Here is a 21,770-nt window from a genome sequence, read left to right as displayed (position 1 = left end):
CTCTGGGGGGTCAACAAGGTGACATATAGGTTACAACAGCCCAGTCACTACCGTATCTCACCTTCGTTTCATGTCTCCCTTCTCAGGCCGGTGGTCCCTGGTCCCCTAGCTGATGCTGTCTCCCACGACAGCCCAACACCCACCCCCCCGGACATCAAGGGCAGTCCGGCATATGCTGTCAGATCTCTGCTGGACTCCCGGCACAGTGGGGGTCAGCTTCAGTATCTGGTGGACTGGGTGGGGTATGGCCCCGAGGATCGGTGTTGGGTTCTGATGGAGGACATTCTGTATCCCAACATAATCCGTGATTTCCTACTTCGCCGCCCGGATTGACCCACTCCTCAACCCCGGGGTCGTCCTCCTGGTCGGTGTCGTCCTGCGGCAGGCGCCGATTGTCAGGGGGGGGGGGGGTACTGTCACGTCTACTCCTGCTTCTCCCCTGCGACGTCGCCGGAATACTAACCACAGGTCTTGGCACTAATCATAACGGACACCTGGATCTCATTACCTTCCTTTTATATGTCCCATCCCTTTGTTCATTCCTCAGTTTGTATTGTTCCTGTTTTCATGTATCTCGCCACTGTTACGTTGTCTTGTTTCATGTTTGTTGTTTTATTAAACGTTTCACCTGCACCTGCTTCTCGACTCCCCTCGTCATCGTTACACAGACCTTATTGCCTAAAACATATATATACTGTATATATATATATTATATATTATACATATACAAATTAATTGTTTGATTCAATGTTTTACCATATTTGATTAGTTTCTTAGGCATGTTGCAATGATCCCATTGTCTATTCTAGGGATTCAATATGTTATTTCTACATGTACATTTTCATCTTCTCACAAAGTCAACAGGAGTGCTATCTGAAGGGCTCAACTAATTGCAGAGCAGAGAATTTGATACAGTTTCAGAGCAAATTCTGGCCCAGGTGAGAGAAGAGTTTTTCAGGAGTGTCCCAATCCTCAAGAATAGATGTACTGTCCTCGTTTCCATTCCTTCATGAAGGTACAGGTACATGGAAGGTAATAGAAGTCTGATGGCAACATATCCAGCCATTTAACCTTTAGTATCAGTAGTGATGTAACAGAGGCTAAAAAGGAGGATCTTCACAAACATAAGGAACAGCCAGTGCAGACATTAAAGACACAAATCAACCTTATAAAGCCATAATTAAAATCCAATACCTTTGAATATCAACAGGAATATTAGTTTTAGGGAGGAACTTTGGATCTTTGTATAGATTTGCTATGGCTCTTTGACAGTGTTGTACTGTAGCCTAATCAATGAAGTGAAAGAATACCTCTCAGACATGTGACAACACTTATACAAATTAGTAATTGGCCATCAGATCACATCAGATTTCCTGTGGATCACATCTTTGTACAGCATTTGTCATCCATGTTGTTTTTAGATACAGGCAGAGATCACCAAGAGAGATGGAGGTGCATCTGGGCGATGGAAGGAGCAGCCGGATGGCAAAGTCCTCCGGAAGAAAGAGAAAAAGGAGAGAAAGACACAAGACATGACCACTTGAGAATGTTCGAAGTCCGTCAGTCCATTTAGTCTTCATTCTGGGTTATTCTTGGTTAATACCTCAATATAATACATCATATATATATAATACGTGTATGTGTGGCACATTAGGCTGCTGAGGGGAGGATGGCTCATGATAATGGCTGAAATGCAGCAAGTGGAGTGGCTCAGTTGGTAGAGCATTGGTGCTTTCAACGCCAGAGTTGTGTGTTCGATTCCCACAGAGAACCAGTATGGAGAAATAATACGTAAGAAAATGTATACACTCACTAAACCTGTCTCTCCTTTCTGGGGAGGTTCCCATTGCTTGGAAGACAGCCACGGTTTGTCCTTTATTTAAAGGAGGAGATCAAGCTGATCCTAACTGTTATAGGCCTATTTCTATGTTGCCCTGTTAATCAAAAGTGATGGAAAAACTTGTCAATAATCAACTGACTGGCTTTCTTGATGTCTATAGTATTCTCTCTGGTATGCAATCTGGTTTCCGCTCAGGTTATGGATGTGTCACTGCAACCTTAAAGGTCCTAAATGATGTCACCACACATTTTTAATTTTTTATGTAGCAATGTTTAACAAAGTTAAAGATCCATAATCAATGAAAGCTAGAAACCAGGCTTCTAGGGTAGGAGAACAACAACCTATTTACTGTATGATGAGAAACCATGAATGATTTAATATACAATAAGTACAACTTCTTTTTCTCTATAAACACAGAGCTTTGAATGTGTGAATTCAAGCAAAATGAATTGGTTTCTGAACATTATTGAATGTGTTCGTGCTAAACAAATGTTCAAAAATTTATTTTATTTAAAAATGTATTCAATATCAACATTCTAGAATATAAATTATGTCAAACAATGTGAGGAAACTGTTCAGAAGTTGGATGTAGAATTGTTGCAGTGTAAAAAATAAAACTTCCACAAGGTATTTTCTCTTCACTGAAAACATAACTCATGGTAGACTTCAGAGGGTAAAAAGTGTATAAAATTGATATTTTCTATTTCTGTCACTTACATGTTGGCTCTGATTTATGCACCATGATATAAAACAACAAAGCGAATGGGATAAAAAATTTTTTAAATACAGTGGGTTGATTGCACAACAGACCCAAATAAACAGACCAAGCAATATAAGCAAATAGCACGATATGCAGGCATCACTCCATGGAACACATAGCTGTGTGTGTTCCAGTTATTTCAATGGTTTCCTCTGCTCATGCCCACCAATGTGGCTCAGACCGGTGGTCATAAAGCAAAGGAGACATAGGTCTAGGAAACCATTTCAGATTTATTGAGACGTGGCCTTACACAGACTTGATCATCATGCGGCTGGCTCGGGCCGAGTATGGGGCAGGTCCTTTCCAGGTCTCCCAGTGGAGGCCGGAGGCCCAGCCGATGTGTTCGCCGGCGGGGTGCCAGTCTCCATTCAGGCTGGCGGAGCCGCAGCGGCTGTACCACCACCCTCCTCCCTCAGAGAAGCTGCACTCGTTCTCGGCGATGTCGCCAAAGATGCAGGGTGAGCAGCCGTCATTGTCCTTGTCGGTTGTGCTGAAGCCAAAGCCATTCTGGTCAATGCCGGCGTATTTCCCACGGATGGCATCACCTACGGAGAGATAGGGAGTGATGAAGAGAGAACACTCTTGATTGTATTGACTTCCAAAGCCTACACCATTTAAAAATATCAACCCAGCATACATATCATATGACATATTATGTCATGTGTAGAAGTCCCATTGCTGCCACCAAATGTGAAATACTATAACACTGCAGTAAATAATATGACCACTGTCCCCCTGTGCTGTTGAAATTAACTGTTACCTGCGTTGCCCTTGTAGGCTCCAACGTTCAGCTTATAGGCCCCCCTCTCCGGGCCCAGACGGAAGTCACTGTACTCAGCGAAGGCAATGCCGCCTTCAAAGTCCCACAGGTCGACCCGCATAGTCGATCTCCGCCCCCTGCCCCCCTTGGTTAGAGCAAACACCTTACTCAGACCCAGCCAGTGGTCCTCTAGGAAACAACAGGGAAGAGCACTGAATTGAGAAGTGAAAAACAGACAGTATAGGGAACTCTCTATAAATTGCCTTAGAGGTAATATATTATAGACATAAATGAATTTAAATTTGGCCAACATTGGCTCAGCAAAGTACACAGTACTTTACAGTATTAGTTGCTGATGAAATGTGAGGTGCTCAGAGGGACCCTTCATTACTCCGCAGATGCCCAAAGCCTTGTTTATACACTGCCCACTTCCTGTTGAAAAGAACCTCTGCCCCGGAGCGCCTCTGAAAGACTGTCCAGCCTCCGTCCACCAGCATCTCACAGTACACCTGTATACAACATCAATGTACTTTTAAATCAACAAATAGTTTTTTTGTGAACAAAAACGGTCCAAGAATGGAACTGTGTAGAACTTCAGTAACTCTGGCAAGCCTGGCGACACCTTCAACATTCCATTGCTAAGCTTTACTTCCCCTGTGTGGCTGTGTAACCAAATGACAACAGTAGATATAGTACCTGGCATAAATATTTAGATGTTTCCATACCTTAAAGGGGAATCTGACTCCTGCAGGTTGAATGACATACACTCCACTGGTGGCTCGAGGGGAGAGAGTTTTGATCTGTGTGCAATCTGTCCCTGAAACAAGCAAACACACATGCACATACAGCACATGAACTCTTGTCTTTCCAATGTAAGTGATTAAAAAAAATAACTAACACTTACCTTGAACAACTAAAGGTGTTTTCTGGCCCTGTACAAAACCAGTAGATAAGTAATGATTACTCCCAGGTTTAAAGGAATAACATGTTTCTCTGTTTATCAGTGCTAACTGACTGTGTATTTACCTGAGTCTGTTCAGTGAGGCAGATGAGACAGACCACCAGTCCACAAAAAAATATCCTATTCCACATTTTGTCCAATTTTCTGAGAGACAGAGGGAGAGATGAAAATGTCATTTTAGTTACTTTTTCTTCTGTTGTTTCCTTATTATCCCTGTGTGACCCAACATTGTAAAACGGCAATGTTTCCTAAATTGCATCCTGTACAGGTCCTAAACAGAAAACTGATGTCAAACATAGATAATATCCTTAGACCCAAATCTATCTCTTAGTAGTATTCGGTGTGTGTTAGTATGATTATTATGGCATCAGTAACCTGTCCACATCTGAAACCACACTGGTCCCCTACACAAGCAAGCATTTGTTGTAGGCCATTCTTGCAAGTAAATTACTTTTTCTGTCTCCTCTAAAATGTAGTGATTATGTAGAAAACCAAAAATTGAGAAACAGACATTCTGAGCCAGAGCTACTGTACTTTTGTGTTAGAAAACTCAAACATTTGGAGAGAACTTGAAACATCCCCATATTCACTCCATTAACAGAACAGTAAACACCATACATGTTCCCAAATAAGAAAAAATGAAAAATTATAGATAATTTTTTGTTATGCTGCCATCATTAGACATTTCACACAGGATAAATACTATGCATAATATATCACATAATATAATATTATAATCGCAAATTTGAAATTGACATCGTGTGATTCACATATGTAGAGAAAACCTACCTCCTCCCGTGTATTCCTTTATGGTGTATTGTCTACAACCAGTCAGTTTAAAGTTAATTCAGAGAGGATTGCTTGTAAGCCTATTTATTTATTGACTCAAGCACCGCCTTCTGCACACACTCTGACTCCACGTTTCCAGTTTAGTGTTCTCAGATGCCTCAAAGTATCACAGACAGGGCTCACAGACAGGGAGATTTCACTTAAGGACCAATGGAAGGTTCTAAAATGTGAAAACTCCTCCCAACCGGGACACAGGGCCATGCAAAATGAACTTGCCCATAGTGTTGTTGCGGAAAAACACTCCCCCACACCGTGCTTGTGCTAATGTTATTGTGGGCGATCCCTGTTACTCAGAGCCCCCGCTCCAAAGCAAAACACTCTTGACATTCCAATACTGGACTTTACAGGAAATTACGAACAGCCAGGAATACACACAGCACAGTCCAATGAACAATAAATCAAAATAAAAGTACGGACACTTGTTACCAAATCCATGTGTGTTTATCTCTCAAATGTCTTTAGATATATCCTATTCAAAAACAATTGCAGTGTTTCAAAAGGAATTATTTATGTTTTCTAACTACTAGCGCCACCCTCTGGTCCAGTTAAGAACAACCATTGGATAGGAGAACTACAGGATTAAAATGACTAAAACCAGGAAACACCTGTAGTACTGTACCTGATTTATGTAACAAGGCTATGGCCATAGCTCTAGGTTCACTCTACCACAGTACATGTGTTAGACTGTATCTTGTGGGTTGGTTATAGCAATCAGGACAGTCAAATCAAGCCCTCTTATGATAACACTCCAAGTGAGGATAATAAAATGTGGCACATTGGCTACGTACTGAGCACTGTTCTGTATGTACTATCAATATGAAACAAACGTACAGCATTATCTACATTCTGAAAAGACATGTGAATCAAACACAGAAGAATTTAAAGATACAGCTGAATATAAAGTAATGATAGGTTTATTTAAATGTTTGCTGTTTTGACAGAGTAAGTTATCAATCAGCAATTCCAAACCTGCTGTACATAAACATTTGCATACATATTTTTTAAATGCACATCGAAGTTCAGAAAAAAATATTTTTAAAGCATTTTTTCCCACTTTCAACACATCACATAATATAAATTAACATAACATTGTGTGAAACCTTGCCTCTTGTATTAAGATTTATTATTAAGATATACATTATTTTATTTATGGATTCAAGACATTGTGTGTAGATACAGTTTTTAACCACTGTTCTAAGATGAAGACCATTTGCGGGTGTTAGTAAGATGATCAATGATTATGTTCCTGAATGTATGAGTTTATTTGATTATATCTCTTCAATCATGCACACACTACATGGTGTGTGTGAAATAATCTAAATGCATGCAAAAGTCAAGTGTGTGTGTGTGTGTGTGTGCATAGACACACAGTCAGGGTGCTCCTGGTCTCTCCAACACAGACAGGTCACTGACTGATTACCTGAGTCTTCATTCACCATCAGTTTATTCTACTGACTGACATCCAGGAGCACTCTGAAGTATACACTCTGAACTACCTCCCTTGACATTAACCCAACTGACTCAGAACAAAGAGGAGGGTTCCATCATTGAAAAGCGGAATGGACCTAGAACAGTGCCCTGAGGAACACCATCTACATCTTTCTCCACTGTCAGTTGAGTTTTGGGGTCAGGGAGGCACTATGACAATCAGGTGACACAGATCTCTCGTGCCCACACAGGAGGCTTGCTGTCATATGGGACACCATTTTGGTTTCCATCTGTCCTCCCCTCGTCCTGCCTTCCCTCTTTGTCTTTCTCCATCCCTTTCTGGTCCCTCTCTCCAAATGTTTTAGGCCCACCAGGTAGTTCTGACTCAGGTTGGGCAGAGTAGGGGTTCACTAGAACTTTTAGAACTCTGCAGACCTGAGAGATTGAACAAGAGTTGATTTAACATAATGAGCAATGATATACAGGGTTGGGTACTAACGGATTACATGTAACAGGGATGACGTAATTAGACTACAAAAATAAAGCAACTAATCAACCCAGATTACAAAAAATAAAATAATAATGGGATGACAGTTAGTCTTAAAAACAGATAATTACATTTTGGATTATCTGCATGTGTTTGACTCAAGCACACTGAAGTATCAGGTTTTTACATTTTAAGCAGATGCTATTATCCTGAGTGACTTACAGGAGCATAATAGAGTCAAGTGCCTTGCTCAAGGGCACATCAGATTTTCCACCCAGTTGGCTCGTGGTTTTGAACCAGCGACATTTCAGTTACTAGCACAACGTTCTTAACTGCTAGGCTACCTGCCGTTGGACAACCCGGAAGTCACCTTTCAGAGAGAATGGAAGTTTTTCCCAGCCGTTCGAATCTATTTTAAACTAAAAACATCAGACCCCCACTTCCTGAGAACTGAATCATCCCAAATTTCATCAGGATCTTTGGTTCGAAATGATTTTTTGGGTTAGTCAACACAGCTCCATTCTGTTCATTTTCCAAGTACTGGGATGACACACATGACAAATCAGCTGCTTACTCAGCTAAACCTCTAGTTTCAGTAGAAATGAGTACACAAAAATCTACCCATCTGCCTTTCAGATAGATCTACGTGTTGTGCAAACTTAGAATAGTCCACATTCAAAATATTTGCACAATTGATCATCCAACTCATGAAATAATCTGATTACTCCTGGATCTGTTACATCTGTCTTTTGACGGCTTTATCATAGTAGACTGTTATGGGTCAGACATTCATGGTTGGGTCAGACATTTATGTGTGGAACAGACATTCATAGCTGGGTCAGACATTCAAAATAACATTTCCTCTTTTACTGGCCACGATCTGCTTGGTTGCTGGGTGGAGTAGGCCCATTGCACAACCAAAGAATGAGTGTTGAATGCTTTCCTTGGAACTTGACAGTGAAGCTGACCTTTTAGCAGTGATGCAATTTCATCAAGAAGATGCATAAGGCAGCTGAGCCAGCACTTGCCTAAAGATATCTGCAGCATAAACTGAGGTGGCAGATGCTGGCTAACCAAAGAAGTAATCCAAAAGTAATCAGATTACGTTACTCATTTCGAGTAATCCAATGGATTACATTACTAATGATTTATTATGTAATTTGTAATCAGTTACTGATTAAATTTTTCAATTAATCAGCCCAACCATGGATATACAGTACAGTGAGCTCCAAAAGTGTTGGCACAGTGACACATTTGTTGTTGTTTTGGCTCTGTACTCCAGCACTTTGGATTTGGCTATGAGATTAAAGTGCAGAGTGTCAGCTTTAATTTAAGGGTATTTTCATCCATATTGGGTGACCATTTAGACATTTCAGCACTTTTTGCACATAGTCCCTCCATTTTAGGGGGCCAAAGTATTGGAACAAATTCACTTAAGTGTATTAAAGTAGTCAAAAGTTTAATATTTGGTCCCATATACCTAGCAAGGAATATTCCTAGCAATGTGTCACTGTCCCAATACTTTTGGAGCTCACTGTATACTGTAATATCACTACAAACAGAAAGTGCAACAACAAAAATATTCACCGTGTGTTGATAGCTACAGTGTATGAAGTAGATACAACATGTCAATTCTATACCTCTGAGAAGTCAACATTTTCTGCACTGCATTCTGGGCAATGTAGTTGCGGATCACCACGGGTGGGTTGGTGCTGTCCATCACACGGATCCTCTCTTCCTCTATGGTACACACCTCCCTTGCTCCATCACACTCCTTCACCAACCACTTCCTGGGTCATCGAACACACAGGGGGGATGATGTAAACCATGATGACAGCGTGAAACAGAGGAGGCTGTTGAGGGGAGGACAGCTCATAATAATTAATAGAATGGAGTGAATGGAATGGTATAAAACACATAGAAAACAGGTGTTTGATGTGTTTGAGACCATTCCATTTATTCTGTTCCAGCCATTACTATGAGCCCGTCCTCCCAATTTAAAACGCCACCAGCCAACACTGGCGTGCAACAATACCAAGAAAGTATGGATCAATTCATATATGCTTTGGTATGCAGAAAGGATGCTATTTCTTTGATCAATAACCAAGTAAGTGGTTTTGATTGAGTAGGATCCTCGATCCGGCATCTCCTAACTAACCAACCTGTACTGACTGATCCAGCATAGCCAATCCTCTCTCTGCTTTGCCCTCAGCTCTTCCTGATTGGTGCTCAGCAGCTCCTTCAGCCTGCCCATCTTCTCCAGCTGATGGTCGGTCTGCCACCAGGCCAGACATGGCTGGGTTGGTCTGGGCCAAAGAGAGGACCATAGCCAGCTCACTGTGTGCATACAGGGAGTCAAGAGAGAGGTAAAAACTGAGACTAAGGGGCTAGATTGAAAACATTAACTAGGAGAATGGGCAATATTGTGCAAGTTAGCTAATTACTTGGGGATAACTATATGAATATGAATAAATACACTGAGGTGCTATATCTGACATACTTACATTAGCATGTGTAGCTAATATTGCTAGCTACCTACTTAACCAGACAGATAATAAAAATGTATAGCAACCTTAAACAAGTCCTTCCGCACTTAAACAGCTTAAATTTACAGATGATCCTTTTATGATTTTTCTCCAAATCGCTGATTGCACATCAAGGGTACAATGAAGGATGATATTAGGAACCACAACATCTTGCAAACGTGGATAGGAACATCCCGACAAGCAAACATTTCTGAGAACATTTGTTAGGTTAAACTACTGTATAGCACAGTTGTTGGGGTTAACCTACTGCATAGCCCAGTCATTTGGGGTTTGCCTATTGTATAGCCCAGTCATTTGAGGTTACCCTACTGCATAGCCAAGTCATTTGAGGTTTGCCTATTGTATAGCCCAGTCATTTGTTAGGTTAACCTATTGTATAGCCCAGTCATTTGGGGTTAACCTACTGTATAGCCCAGTCATTTGTTAGGTTAACCTACTGTATAGCACAGTCATTTGTTAGGTTAACCTACTGTATAGCCCAGTCATTTGGGTTAACCTACTGTATAGCCCAGTAATTTGGGTTAACCTACTGTATAGCCCAGTCATTTGGAGTTAACCTACTGTATAGCTCAGTCATTTGCGGTTAACCTACCGTAGAGCGCAGTCATTTGGGTTAACCTACTATATATCCCAGTCATTTGGGGTTAACCTACTGTATAGCCCAGTGATTTGGGGTTAACCTACTGTATAGCACAGTGATTTGGGGTTAACCTACTGTATAGCACAGTCATTTGGGGTTAACCTACTGTATACCCCAGTCATTTGGGGTTAACCTACTGTATAGCCCAGTCATTTGGGGTTAACCTACTGTATAGCCCAGTCATTTGTTTGGTTAACCTATTGTATAGCCCAGTCATTTGGGGGTTGCCTACTGTATAGCCCAGTCATTTGGGGTTAACCTACTGTATAGCCCAGTAATTTGGGGTTTGCCTACTGTATAGCCCAGTCATTTGTTAGGTTAGGTTAACCTACTGTATAGCCCAGTCATTTGGGGTTTGCCTACTGTGTAGGCCAGTCATTTGGGGTTAACCCACTGTAAAGCCCAGTCATTTGGGGTTAACCTACTGTATAGCCCAGTCATTTGTCAGGTAACCTACTGTATAGCCCAGTCATTTGGGGTTAACCTACTGTGTAGCCCAGTCATTTGTTAGGTTAACCTACTGTATAACCCAGTCATTTGTTAGGTTAACCTACTGTATAGCCCAGTCATTTGTTAGGTTAACCTACTGTATAGCCCAGTCATTTAGGGTTTGTGTGTGAATGAAAATGAGGGGATCACAGTGGATTGTTTGGTGGCAGAATTGTTGAAGTCAATTCCCTCCAAGTTAACCTCAATGCATGTTGTAGAGCATTACATGTATACATCTTGCATTTCCAATCCTGTGAACTGTGAATTAAAACAGAGTTGACGTCAAATCTATTCTGATGACCGTCTAATGGGGAAATTCTGATCACTAAAGATCATATATAGGTTTCATGTGATTGAGGACTAGACCCCAGGTGGGCCACACAACTGTACCCCTCCCCACCGGGGCTCCATGGTGAGCTTGTTGTCCACCTTAAGCTCCTCCAGGGAGACACACTTCTCCAGGATGAGGTCCACCACCGGGCACCCCGTGGCCCCCCTTCCCCTCCCCCGCCACAGGGCAGGACACGCCACTCAGCAGGCGGAATGTGTTGGTGAGGTCTGGTCCGATGCGTTGCACACAAACTCTGGGACGAATCTGGAAGATGGGAAGAGATATGAAGGGTTTACCAATAAGCCCTTATGATTAATCAATTATGTACCGTATATAACTGCACAAATTACATTTTGTTAGCAAAAATGTATAATAACAAATTTTAACTCAGTGTTCTTTCTACCTAATAATACTGTATATTCAGCTTGCCTATAAGTTATTTTGTGAGTTCCGCACAGCACTCGTGATACAAGTATCCATTTCCTGAATGAATATGTTTTGATGTCAATAGGAGATCTTGAAGTTCCTGTTGAAGGGGGAAGTGAGGCAGATATACCTGTCTATGAAGCCAAAGGGACCGTAATCCACAGTAAGTCCCAATATGCTCATGTTGTCTGTGTTGAGGACACCATGACAGAAGCCAACACATTGCCACTGGGCCACCAGATGAGCCGTCCGCACTGTCACCTGGGAACACAAGGGGGAGCCACAGAGCAGGTCTACAAATGAATGTAATTTTGTCAGTGTGTACTGAAGGTGAAATGTATTCACCCTGTATAGTTTATATACAGTGCTAGAGAATCATTTTAGGATATTAGCAATGTCCATCTGGTACCGTTGTTCATATTGATAGTAAATTACAATCTCATATTTATCACAAGAGTAGCAATACAAAGGGTAGTACAGTTGTCGTATAGTGCTACAGGCACCTCCACGTTGAATCTGAAGTTTCAGTGTAGGCCACACCTCTTTGAAAAATGCTGTGTTCCTCTCTTTGCGGTTGCCATGGCTTAGTTGGATGTGAGGGTAAAAGGTGTCGATGACTTAGTCCACTAGCTGAGCCCGAATGTCGTGGCGCCCTGGACTGGGACCCTGTCGGCCTGAAAACTCATCCCGAGACTGAAAGATCTCAAAGGACCCGAACCTGCACAAGCAAGTCAGCATTCAGTACCAAAAGCAGAGTTCATGGCTAGTCAGCTAGTCAGCCAGCCAGTCAGTCAGCTAGTCATTCAGTCATCCAGTCAGCCAGCCAGTCCAGCCAGTCAGCCAGTCAATCAGCCGGTCAGCTACATCCCAATGCTGTTAAATTAATGATTTTCCTTGTTTTCTTTCACCTATGACCCTGGTACCCCACATACAGTAAGAAAGCTATCACAGTAATATAATATGGCCAAATCATCATATTCAATGGATTCCTCTCTCTACCACTGAGAACTTAACAAGGTAGAGAAATATTGTATAAATCCATTCATTCCATTCACCTTCCTACTGTGGTCATCATGAAGGAATGGAGACAAGGAAAGGAGGCCATTGATACATATATTGTAATTGAGAGGAAGAGGGGAACCACCAATAACCGTTCACCCGATGAAGGAGGGGGCGATGCGCAGGACCACCGAACGAACACCTCTCCGAGCGGCGCCGGCCATTGTTGAGGGGGTCTCTGTTGACATAGTGGTCTGATGTCACCAGAGAGGCGGCACGGGTGGTGGGGATGCCCAGAGCGGCCATGGCCTCGCTGCACAGGAACTCCCGGATGCTAGAACGAAGTAAAGTTTTTTCAGCGCGACATTGTTGAAAGGTAGACGCTTGAGAGATGAGGATGCAGAGCCTTCTGAGTGCATGCCGACAGTGACCACTATAGTGGTCAACAGAGGTCGAGTCGGCCAGTTAGTCGTGCCCGGCACAATACAAGTGCTCTATAATCCACCCATAGATTTAGCCTATGGCAACTCTCTCACGCTGACTGGATCATGGTGCAAAACAGTGAGTGGAGTTTATTAGTGCACTATTCAAAACCAGCCTACATAGAAAGTCTTTAAAGTCTCAATTTTACTCACTTGAATGTTGTCATTATGGTCATGTGACATCCCTCTAGTCTATTTTGCCTTGGTTAAACCAGATTGGGAATGTTAATTGCCCGATGGAGTGGGCTACAATGCTCAAAGAAAGTATTATTCTACAGTGAGCTTTCAAAGTGTGTGTGTGTGTGTGTGTGTGCATGTGCACGTGTGTAAGTAAGGTATGCCTGGATATGTGTGTGTAGCTCAGTGTGTGTTGCGTTGTGTATGTTTGTGTAGCTATGTGTGTGGGTGTGTAGCTATGTGTGTGGTTTGTAATGTAACCTTTTTAATTGGCAATAATATAGACCAGGGCAAATTATTGCTTCCTTGTGCAGGAGATCTTATCACTCCTGTCTTAGGTTGAAATGAGATGTCATACAGGTACCCATAATTCAACACTGTGACTGTGTCTGGCCGGAGAGGCCCAGGCAGAATCGACCATTCCCGATGCAGAAGATTTAACACTCGGGTGCACTTCCAGCACGGATCCTGGTCATAAAATAAACCCAGCTAGCATCCAAGGCTTTTAAAATGCAGATGGAAGTGCTGTGCCTGCCAATCTGTGAAGCTGGAGATAAAATTGGCAGTTTATATCTTTAAAGAGAATGCACTGGGGAAGGACTCTCTGGATTCGTTTTGGGCAAAATGGTGGGATATGACTATGGAATTTTAATCATAAAAGCTTAGTTTGAAAAATACAGTATAGGCATTTGACACAATTGACCACTATCATGCATATTCCCATAGCTTAAATGTGTACAACATCAAGTCATATACTGTATACCGTCACAAAATACATAAAGGATATACACGACAGATGGTTTATAAAGAGTTGCAGAAACATCAACACACACAATCTGTTTTCAAAGATTCACTCACTAGATAATTTTGTCTTTGGATTGTAGTTCATTACAGTAAAGAACTCACCCTCGTCCTTTCCTTTGAGTATTTGAGTGAAGTTTACTTTCCTGTGAATGTATTTTTATATACACGAGTTGTGTTTATCAGATTATGGCCACATCAACATGAGTAGTACAGTGGTGTCATGTGTTTGTGTCAAGAGCAACCAACAGACTGAAGTACACCCGTTCTTTCACGAGGTATGAGTCATGAGTCATGAGGTAATGTCTGTGTGTCGGGTTCACCATCACCGATAAGCATTAGAATAGATGTTATACATTATAAACTGGGTGGTTTGCGTCCTGAATGCTAATTGGCTGACAGCCGTGGTATATCAGACTGTATACCATGTGTATGACAAAACATGTATTTTTACTGCTCTAATTACGTTGGTAACCAGTTTGTAATAGCAATAAGGCACCTCATGGGTTTGTGATATATGGCCAATATACCTCCGCGTTGCGTTGTGCATTAAGAACAGCCCTTAGCCTTGGTATATTGGTTATATACCACACCTCCTCAGGCATTATTGCTTAATTATAATACCTGGAACACAACACACACACACAACACAATTACAAGAGGAAGAGAATCAAAATGCACAGTGAGTATTGGAGGGGAGAGGTGATTGTGAGATCACATTAGGGAATGTATTGATCCATTGGGCTGTACACAAGACATAAATTAGGAGGCGGGTGTTGAAACAACCTATAATGGGAATAGATGTCTATTACAAATGATTAGGGGAACAAGACATTTTGAAGACAGTTCCCCCGCCTACAAAATCCTTTTTTAATTCCTGGTTGTATAGATGGTTCTTTTTTGTATGATAGACTTCCATAGGTCTGAGTTACTTGACCGTGAAAGGATTTCAATGCCATTGATTATAAATAGCAATCATATTTAATATAAAATCAATGTCAATTGCCATTCTTATTGCAGTTTGATGAACAACAATGCACCTTGTGAGGAATTGCGATAGTTGTACAAAAGGAATCACTGAGGTAATGATGATTTTTCAGGCTGTCCAGTACTGCTTCATGCTTATGTGGCAGCCCAACCAATGCACTATATCCGTGTCATGCCAATGCTTTGGGACCATTACAGAATTGGTGTGTAGTTGAATTGGTGTATGCGCTAAATATAACAAAGTATTATTGTCACAGGAACTTAGTAAACCGAGACCAGAAAAGGATGATACTTTCCCATCATAATACTCCACATGGAGGTACAGACATGTATCTGGTCTTTTCAAAAGCTTAACCTGACAATTTATCACAATGTTGGGATTGTATCATCATAAGATGAGTATGTATCTAAATATATAACAGCACAAACACTTAATAAAAATGTACATAGCAATTTGGACATTAGACATCTTCCATAATGGTCAACTGACTGTCAAATATTGATATACAAGACAAATATCACCAAACTGAAAATGGTATAGTCAGTACACTCTTAGAAAAAAAGGTGCTACCTAAAAGGGTTCTTCGGCTGTCCCTATAGGAGAACACTTGGAAGAACCCTTTTTGGTTCCTTGTAGAACCCCGTTCCACAGAGGGTTCTACATTGAACCCAAAAGGATGTTCCTATGGGGACAGCCCAAGAACCCTTGTGGAACCCCTTTTTCTAAGAGTGTATGGTCAAGTCTGATCATTACAATCATACGGTTCAAATATAACAGTAAATGTTACATTTCTCTGACGGATTATTTACAAGAAACAACCAAATTAGTTGGTATGACTTGCCAAAATAGCACAGAATAAAATAACACTTTGTTTCACTGCACATCTTCACACATGTAAATGTTCAGTCTTCACATTTCTTAAAGGGGCATGTTCATAAGCATCAAGCAGTATATTTACAGTCATGTCAATGGTCGCTCCTCACAGATGTCCGTGTATATACAGTCATTATCTCAGGGTTGTTGGTCGGAGAAAGAGATGGTGAGTGGATATGAAAAGGAGCAGCTAACCTCGTTCTTGGGTTAAAGTAGTGGCACTACACTGTCAGAGACAGAGTAAAATTATATTTCCTATATTTTCCTCTTCCACACACGACCCGAAATTTGAAGTTAGAGGCATTGTACAGTCCAAATGGTATTACTCTCCGATGGGTTGATCCCTAGTCAAGGTCCAGGGTTGCCCCACTCTCTTTATCAGTGTGCGACTGGTCGGTGTGGTCTTGGTTGCAGGCGGTTAGCTAGTAGACAGGCCAGGGCGATGCCTCCTATCTGAGTGAAGGCTAGCCCCAGCACGGTGGCAGCAATGTGGAAGACGTTGTCATTGACGAAACTGAACACCTTCCGGAAACAGCCGTGTGGATGGATCCCAGCAGCCGCCACCCCTTCGCTGCTCACTGCTGGCAGGGGTTGGTTCCTGCAGGCCTTGCGTCGGATGCAGCAGCTCTCGGGTAGCGACACAGAGGAGCCGTTGCACATGGGCGAGAATACTGCGTCCTGATTGGCCCAGTCGGAGGTCAGCCAATCGCGCCAGCCTTCGGCCCCGCAGCACTCTAGCCCCCTCTGCAGGCTATCCAGAGCATTGGAGCGGCCCTCGTCTTCACCATAGCCCGCCACTGCCTGCTGCAGTCCACTACGGAACCCTAGGGCGATGTCCTCGCGGTAAAACAGGCCTGAGAGCCCGGCGGCTAGCCCTGCCATAAGTGCCGCCAACTGTATGAAGCCGTATGCCCGCAGCACGAAGGGTAGGTTGGCGGCCACTCCCAGACAACCCAGGAAGCCCCAGGCCGTGACGGTTGCCCCAGTGGCCAGAAGGATGAGCGGGGCGTTGGGGTAGCGGTTGGCCGACAGCAGCATGTAGTCGGCCAGCGATACCTGGGCCCACACGCCCAGGGTGAAGATGGCCAGACCGGACGCCCAAAAGAGGCAGCTGAAGGCCAGCAGGGCCAGGCGCAGCAGGGGCATGACGCCCACTGGCCGGCAGCAGGGCAGGGGTCCACCCACACGGGGAGCTGGGGGCGCCATGGAGGCCTCGGAGGACAGGGATATTGAGAGATGCTGTTGCAGCTGCTCCTGGTGCTCCTGGTGTTTCTTCTCCTGGAAGGGCGAGAGCATGTACCCGGGGAGTGCCGAGTGCCGCCGAAGCCCAGTAGAAGGGCTGAGGAGGCTCAGCCCTCTGGGAGAGGAGAGCCTCCGCGCCGCTAGCTGCTCACGTTCCCAGTCCACCGTTCGCCTGGGGCTCAGCCGAGCGGGCAAGGAGTCGTAGGGCAGTGCACAGCTCATGATGCCGGTTCAAGCTTTATCTACCTCCCTTTCTTGCTCTCTCTCTTTCTCTCTCTCTTTCTCTCTCCTCCAGTTCTCCCTTGTTTCCCCCTACGAGGCAACCCTCCCCCAGTTATTTACTACTGGCTGTTAACCCCCCCCCCCCCTCGTACCCCCACTTCACCGTAAATCTCGTTGACGGAGACGTCGTGTCGTGGTGTTATCTGCATCCGCAGCCCCCCTCTTTCTGTCTTATTTATCTGTTTATTTCGGGGATTCCTTCCACCTGCGTGGTCACCAGAGCTCCATGTCACTATGGTGAGTGCCGCATCCTCTCGCTCTATGGTCAGGAGCAGAGGTGTTTATGATGGCTTGGACTCAGAAACCAACCACGCACCCCCTCTCTCGGTGCGGAGGAGTCACTTGTCAGGATTTTAGTACCTACTCTGGTTGATTTGTAGCATCAACGAGCCGGAAAGAAATTCCCCTATTCTGGTATGTCCTGTATTTTGTGAATATCATCCCAATAAAGACACATGCACTCGCATGTATGATATTCTGCTGAGATAAGGCAAGTGGTCGACAAGCATTTTATGAACCAATATCATTCCAGGACCTGTATGGACTACTGTACTTTATGGCACTTGGAATGGGTTTGGATGGCAATATAAACTAACGCTACTGGAAATGTACTAGATGAGTGCTCTGAATCTGATCAACTGTACTAGATGTGTGCTCTGAATCTGATAAACTGTACTAGATGAGTGCTCTGAATCTGATCAACTGTACTAGATAACGAAACACAACTGGTTACACCTCCTAAGTTAGGCTATATAATTGCTTTGTTGACTATAGCCCGACTAATCCCATAATATCCTGCAAAATCCATGCAAATTAGAGGTCCCGTGTAGCTCAGTTGGTAGAGAATGGTGCTTGCAATGCCATGGTTGTGTGTTTGATCCAGTATAAAAAGAGTTGAAAATGTATGCATTCAACTAATGTAAGTCGCTCTGGATAAGAGTGTCTGCTGAATGACAAATGTTCCAGCAGAAATTTTGCTACAAATGATATGGCGTCGAAGGAGAGGCATGTCCCCTAGCCTTCCCGTAGACATTAGCGATCGGTAGCTTTTAAATGTAAATTGAGCCGATTGCTGTAATTCTTCCAAACTGTCGTCATGCAATGGAGGCTGCTGAAGGGAGGACGACTCATAATAATGGCTGGAATGGAGTTAATGGAATGGTATCAAAAACATGATACCATTCCATTAACTCCATTCCAGCCATTATTATGAGCCGTTCTCCCCTCAGCATCCTCCACTGTCATTATGAGACCAAAATAAACTTGACAATGTATTTGGTTAGCTAGCATGCTATAGTTTCAGTTAGTTTGTCATGCTAGCTTCCATTTTTGGTAACATCTGCGTAATTTACAAAGAGATTACAACAACAGGACCTCCTCTACACCTACGATACGCTTCAGCCATTTTGGGAACAATGTTTTAATTAGAATTAGACCGGAGTTGATTTTGATAGCCAATGGGAAACCAAATACAACTAAAGAGTTTGTTGGGGTACTGGGTTTAATGGCCTGATTGCCGTTAACAACATGGAACCATTAGCCAAGGTCTCAGTTTGATGTCATAGCCCCACCACTATATCATGGTATATCCTCCATCTTGGGCTTCCTGGACACATTCATATACTTTCCCCTCTGAGTTTGCTGCAAATGGCACTGACCTCAAAGTTTTATACATATTTTCCAGAAATAGCATTGGTTTACAGTGTTTAGTCATGGAAGAGATTAAACAGGCTACGGTATCTGCACCAAATAGATTCTGAATGCTAAATATAGTCTCCCAATTCATGGACCGAAGATATCTCCTTCTCTCAGGTGCTGTTAAATGGTAACCCGTTGTCCCCGGCTGGACTGAGTGCATCCCTCTCAAACATTGGTCATCTCCATCGTCCATCTGCGACACACACACACAACAATCAGGGTTCATTAAAGCCCCTTCCGCTAATTAAACACATTTGCACAATGAAGTCGTTGTTTGAAAAGGACAACCATCCATCAGGGGGGAGGGGCATGGGAGAGGGGCATACCTTGGAGGGCCATTTAACTAGTGCATTCCACCAGTGAGGTGGGGGCGAGGTAGGCTCTGTGCGAACCAAGACAAGGAATATTGTCCATATGTATGGTAACGTCCAAGCCATGACACCTCACACCATGTGCCAGTTAGTGTTTTTCAGGTTTAACTTGTGTCTGAATAGACAGCCAGAGCTTATGATAAATATGGTTAAAGAAGGGACAAAAAAATAGGACAAAGGTCACAGAAAACCACAGTAGAGGGCAGCATTTGCAAAGGAATCAAAATTCCAGCAGAAATATTCACCTCTTGTTAACCTAGGGAAAATAGTTTAGATCGATAAACTTTGATTCCTGGCTATTTTTAGCAGTGCTGAGTATCGTTTCTATAATAGTCACCACAATGTGACTGAAATTGGTTGACGGTTTAATCATCCATTCATTTCATTGAGTCATCTCCACCCCTTGTCTCCACATCTGGCCCAGTCCAAGGTATTTCAGGCAGTGAAACTGTTCAGCTGTTAGACTGGTAGCTGTGGGAGTGAAACTGAGATTTGCATAGACAGGGCTGGGTGGTTCTGCTTGTCCTAGAATAGAGCATCACTGTCACCAGATGTTCACTCTGTCCCCAGGGGTTTGCTAAATACAGATGTGATCACATTGGTGAGTGTCCAAGATATTGGTGAAATGTTCAATAGCATTCTTAATTTGATCCAATTTACTACAGCAGGAAAATAATCCAACAGTAACAGGTAATGTGAATTATAATGGGGATGATAATTAATTTACATTTTTGTAGGGGATGATGCGTTTTCATCAAGGAAAATCAAATCTGAAATTTCAAGGTGGAAATGACAAATGTCAGAAGCCATTTTAAACCTTAAATACACTAAATGTTTTACATTTCCTGCATTGCAGGACAGTTCTCCTGCAATAGGGTGATCAAATATAGGTCCTACAGTTGAAGTCTGAAGTTTACATACACCTTAGCCAAATACATTTAAACTCAGTTTTTCACAATTCCTGACATTTAATCCAAGTAAAAATTCCCTGTCTTAGGTCAGTTAGAATCACCACTTTATTTTAAGAATGTGAAATGTCAGAATAATAGTAGAGAGAGTGATTTATTTCAGCTTTTATTTCTTACATTACATTCCCAGTGGGTAGAAGTTTACATACACTCAATGAGTATTTGGTAGCATTGCATTTAAATTGTTTAACTTGGGTAAAATGTTTCGGCTAGCCTTCCACAAGCTTCCCACAATAAGTTGGGTGAATTTTGACCCATTCCTTCTGACAGAGGTGGTGTAACTGAGTCAGGTTTGTAGGCCTCCTTGCTCGCACACGCTTTTTCAGTTCTGCCCACACATTTTCTATGGGATTGAGGTCAGGGCTTTGTGATGACCACTTGGGGACCACTTGGGGTATGCTTGGGGTCATTGTCCACTTGGAAGACCCATTTGTGACCAAGCTTTAACTTCCTGACTGATGTCTTGAGATGTTACTCCAATATATCCACATAATTTTCCTTCCTTATGATGCCATCTATTTTGTGAAGTGCACCATTCCCTCCTGCAGCAAAGCACCCCCACAACATGATGCTGCCACCACCGTGCTTCACGTTTGGGATGGTGTTCTTTGGCTTGCAAGCATCCCCTTTCTCCTCCAAACATAATGATGGTCATTATGGCCAAACAGTTATATTTTTGTTTCATCAGACCAGAGGACATTTCTCCAAAAAGTATGATCTTTGTCCCCATGTGCAGTTGCAAACTGTAGTCTGGCTTATTTATGGCGGTTTGGAGCAGTGGCTTCTTCCTTGCTGAGCGGCCTTTCAGGTTATGTCGATATAGGACTTGTTTTACTGTAGATATAGATACTTTTGTACCTGTTCCTCCAGCATCTTCACAAGGTCCTTTGCTATTGTTCTGGGATTGATTTGCACTTTTCGCACCAAGTACGTTCATCTCTAGGAGACAGAACGCGTCTCCTTCCTGAGCGGTATGAAGGCTGCGTGGTCCCATGGTGTTTATACATGTGTACTATTGTTTGTACAGATGAACGTGGTACCTTCAGGTGTTTGGAAATTGCTCCCAAGGATGAACCAGACTTGTGGAGGTCTACAATTGTTCTTCTGAGGTCTTGGCTGATTTCTTTTGATTTTCCCATGAAGTCAAGCAAAGAGGCACGGAGTTTGAAGGTAGGCCTTGAAATACATCCACAGGTACACCTCCAATTGACTAAAGTGATGTCAATTAGCCTATCAGAAGCTTCTAAAGCCATAAAATAATTTTCTGGATTTTTCCAAGCTGTTTAAAGGCACAGTCAACTTTATATATGTAAACTTCTGACCCAGTGGAATTGTGATACAGTGAATTATAAGTGAAATAATCTGTCTGTAA

The 21,770-nt window shown here is 42.8% G+C and overlaps 2 protein-coding genes and 1 pseudogene across 2 annotated transcripts; all 3 read right to left on the bottom strand.

Moving 5' to 3' along the window:
• Positions 1 to 2,703: 2,703 nt before the first annotated feature.
• On the bottom strand, positions 2,704 to 5,295 carry LOC139565857 (angiopoietin-4-like). The gene is made up of 7 exons (XM_071386481.1): positions 5,111 to 5,295; positions 4,387 to 4,465; positions 4,265 to 4,292; positions 4,086 to 4,177; positions 3,752 to 3,869; positions 3,361 to 3,549; positions 2,704 to 3,145 (listed from the first exon to the last, which is right to left on the bottom strand). Exons 2-7 carry the CDS (start codon positions 4,450 to 4,452, stop codon positions 2,847 to 2,849), a joined length of 792 nt encoding a protein of 263 aa, XP_071242582.1. The 5' UTR covers positions 4,453 to 4,465; positions 5,111 to 5,295; the 3' UTR covers positions 2,704 to 2,846.
• Positions 5,296 to 6,147: 852 nt separating this feature from the next.
• Positions 6,148 to 10,381, bottom strand: LOC139565954 (protein adenylyltransferase SelO-1, mitochondrial-like; annotated as a pseudogene).
• A 243-nt stretch (positions 10,382 to 10,624) lies between these two features.
• On the bottom strand, positions 10,625 to 17,403 carry LOC139565953 (tetraspanin-7-like). Its single transcript, XM_071386663.1, has 3 exons — positions 12,058 to 17,403; positions 11,648 to 11,778; positions 10,625 to 11,355 (listed from the first exon to the last, which is right to left on the bottom strand). Exon 1 carries the CDS (start codon positions 17,299 to 17,301, stop codon positions 16,216 to 16,218), a length of 1,086 nt encoding a protein of 361 aa, XP_071242764.1. The 5' UTR covers positions 17,302 to 17,403; the 3' UTR covers positions 10,625 to 11,355; positions 11,648 to 11,778; positions 12,058 to 16,215.
• Positions 17,404 to 21,770: the final 4,367 nt, after the last annotated feature.

This window comes from Salvelinus alpinus, chromosome 37 (genome assembly GCF_045679555.1).
Source record: "Salvelinus alpinus chromosome 37, SLU_Salpinus.1, whole genome shotgun sequence".
Classification (NCBI taxonomy): Eukaryota; Metazoa; Chordata; class Actinopteri; order Salmoniformes; family Salmonidae; genus Salvelinus; species Salvelinus alpinus.
This window is presented reverse-complemented; position numbering and strand designations above follow the sequence as displayed.

Excerpts from the sequence above, each read along its gene's own strand:
- LOC139565857 (XM_071386481.1), bottom strand. The coding sequence starts at position 4,452 with ATGTGGAATAGGATATTTTTTTGTGGACTGGTGGTCTGTCTCATCTGC. Across the intron at positions 4,293-4,386 it reads GCCTCACTGAACAGACTCAG|GGCCAGAAAACACCTTTAGT; the intron begins GTAAATACACAG and ends GGTTTTGTACAG. Across the intron at positions 3,870-4,085 it reads GAGTCAGATTCCCCTTTAAG|GTGTACTGTGAGATGCTGGT; the intron begins GTATGGAAACAT and ends TGTTGTATACAG.
- LOC139565953 (XM_071386663.1), bottom strand. The coding sequence starts at position 17,301 with ATGAGCTGTGCACTGCCCTACGACTCCTTGCCCGCTCGGCTGAGCCCC.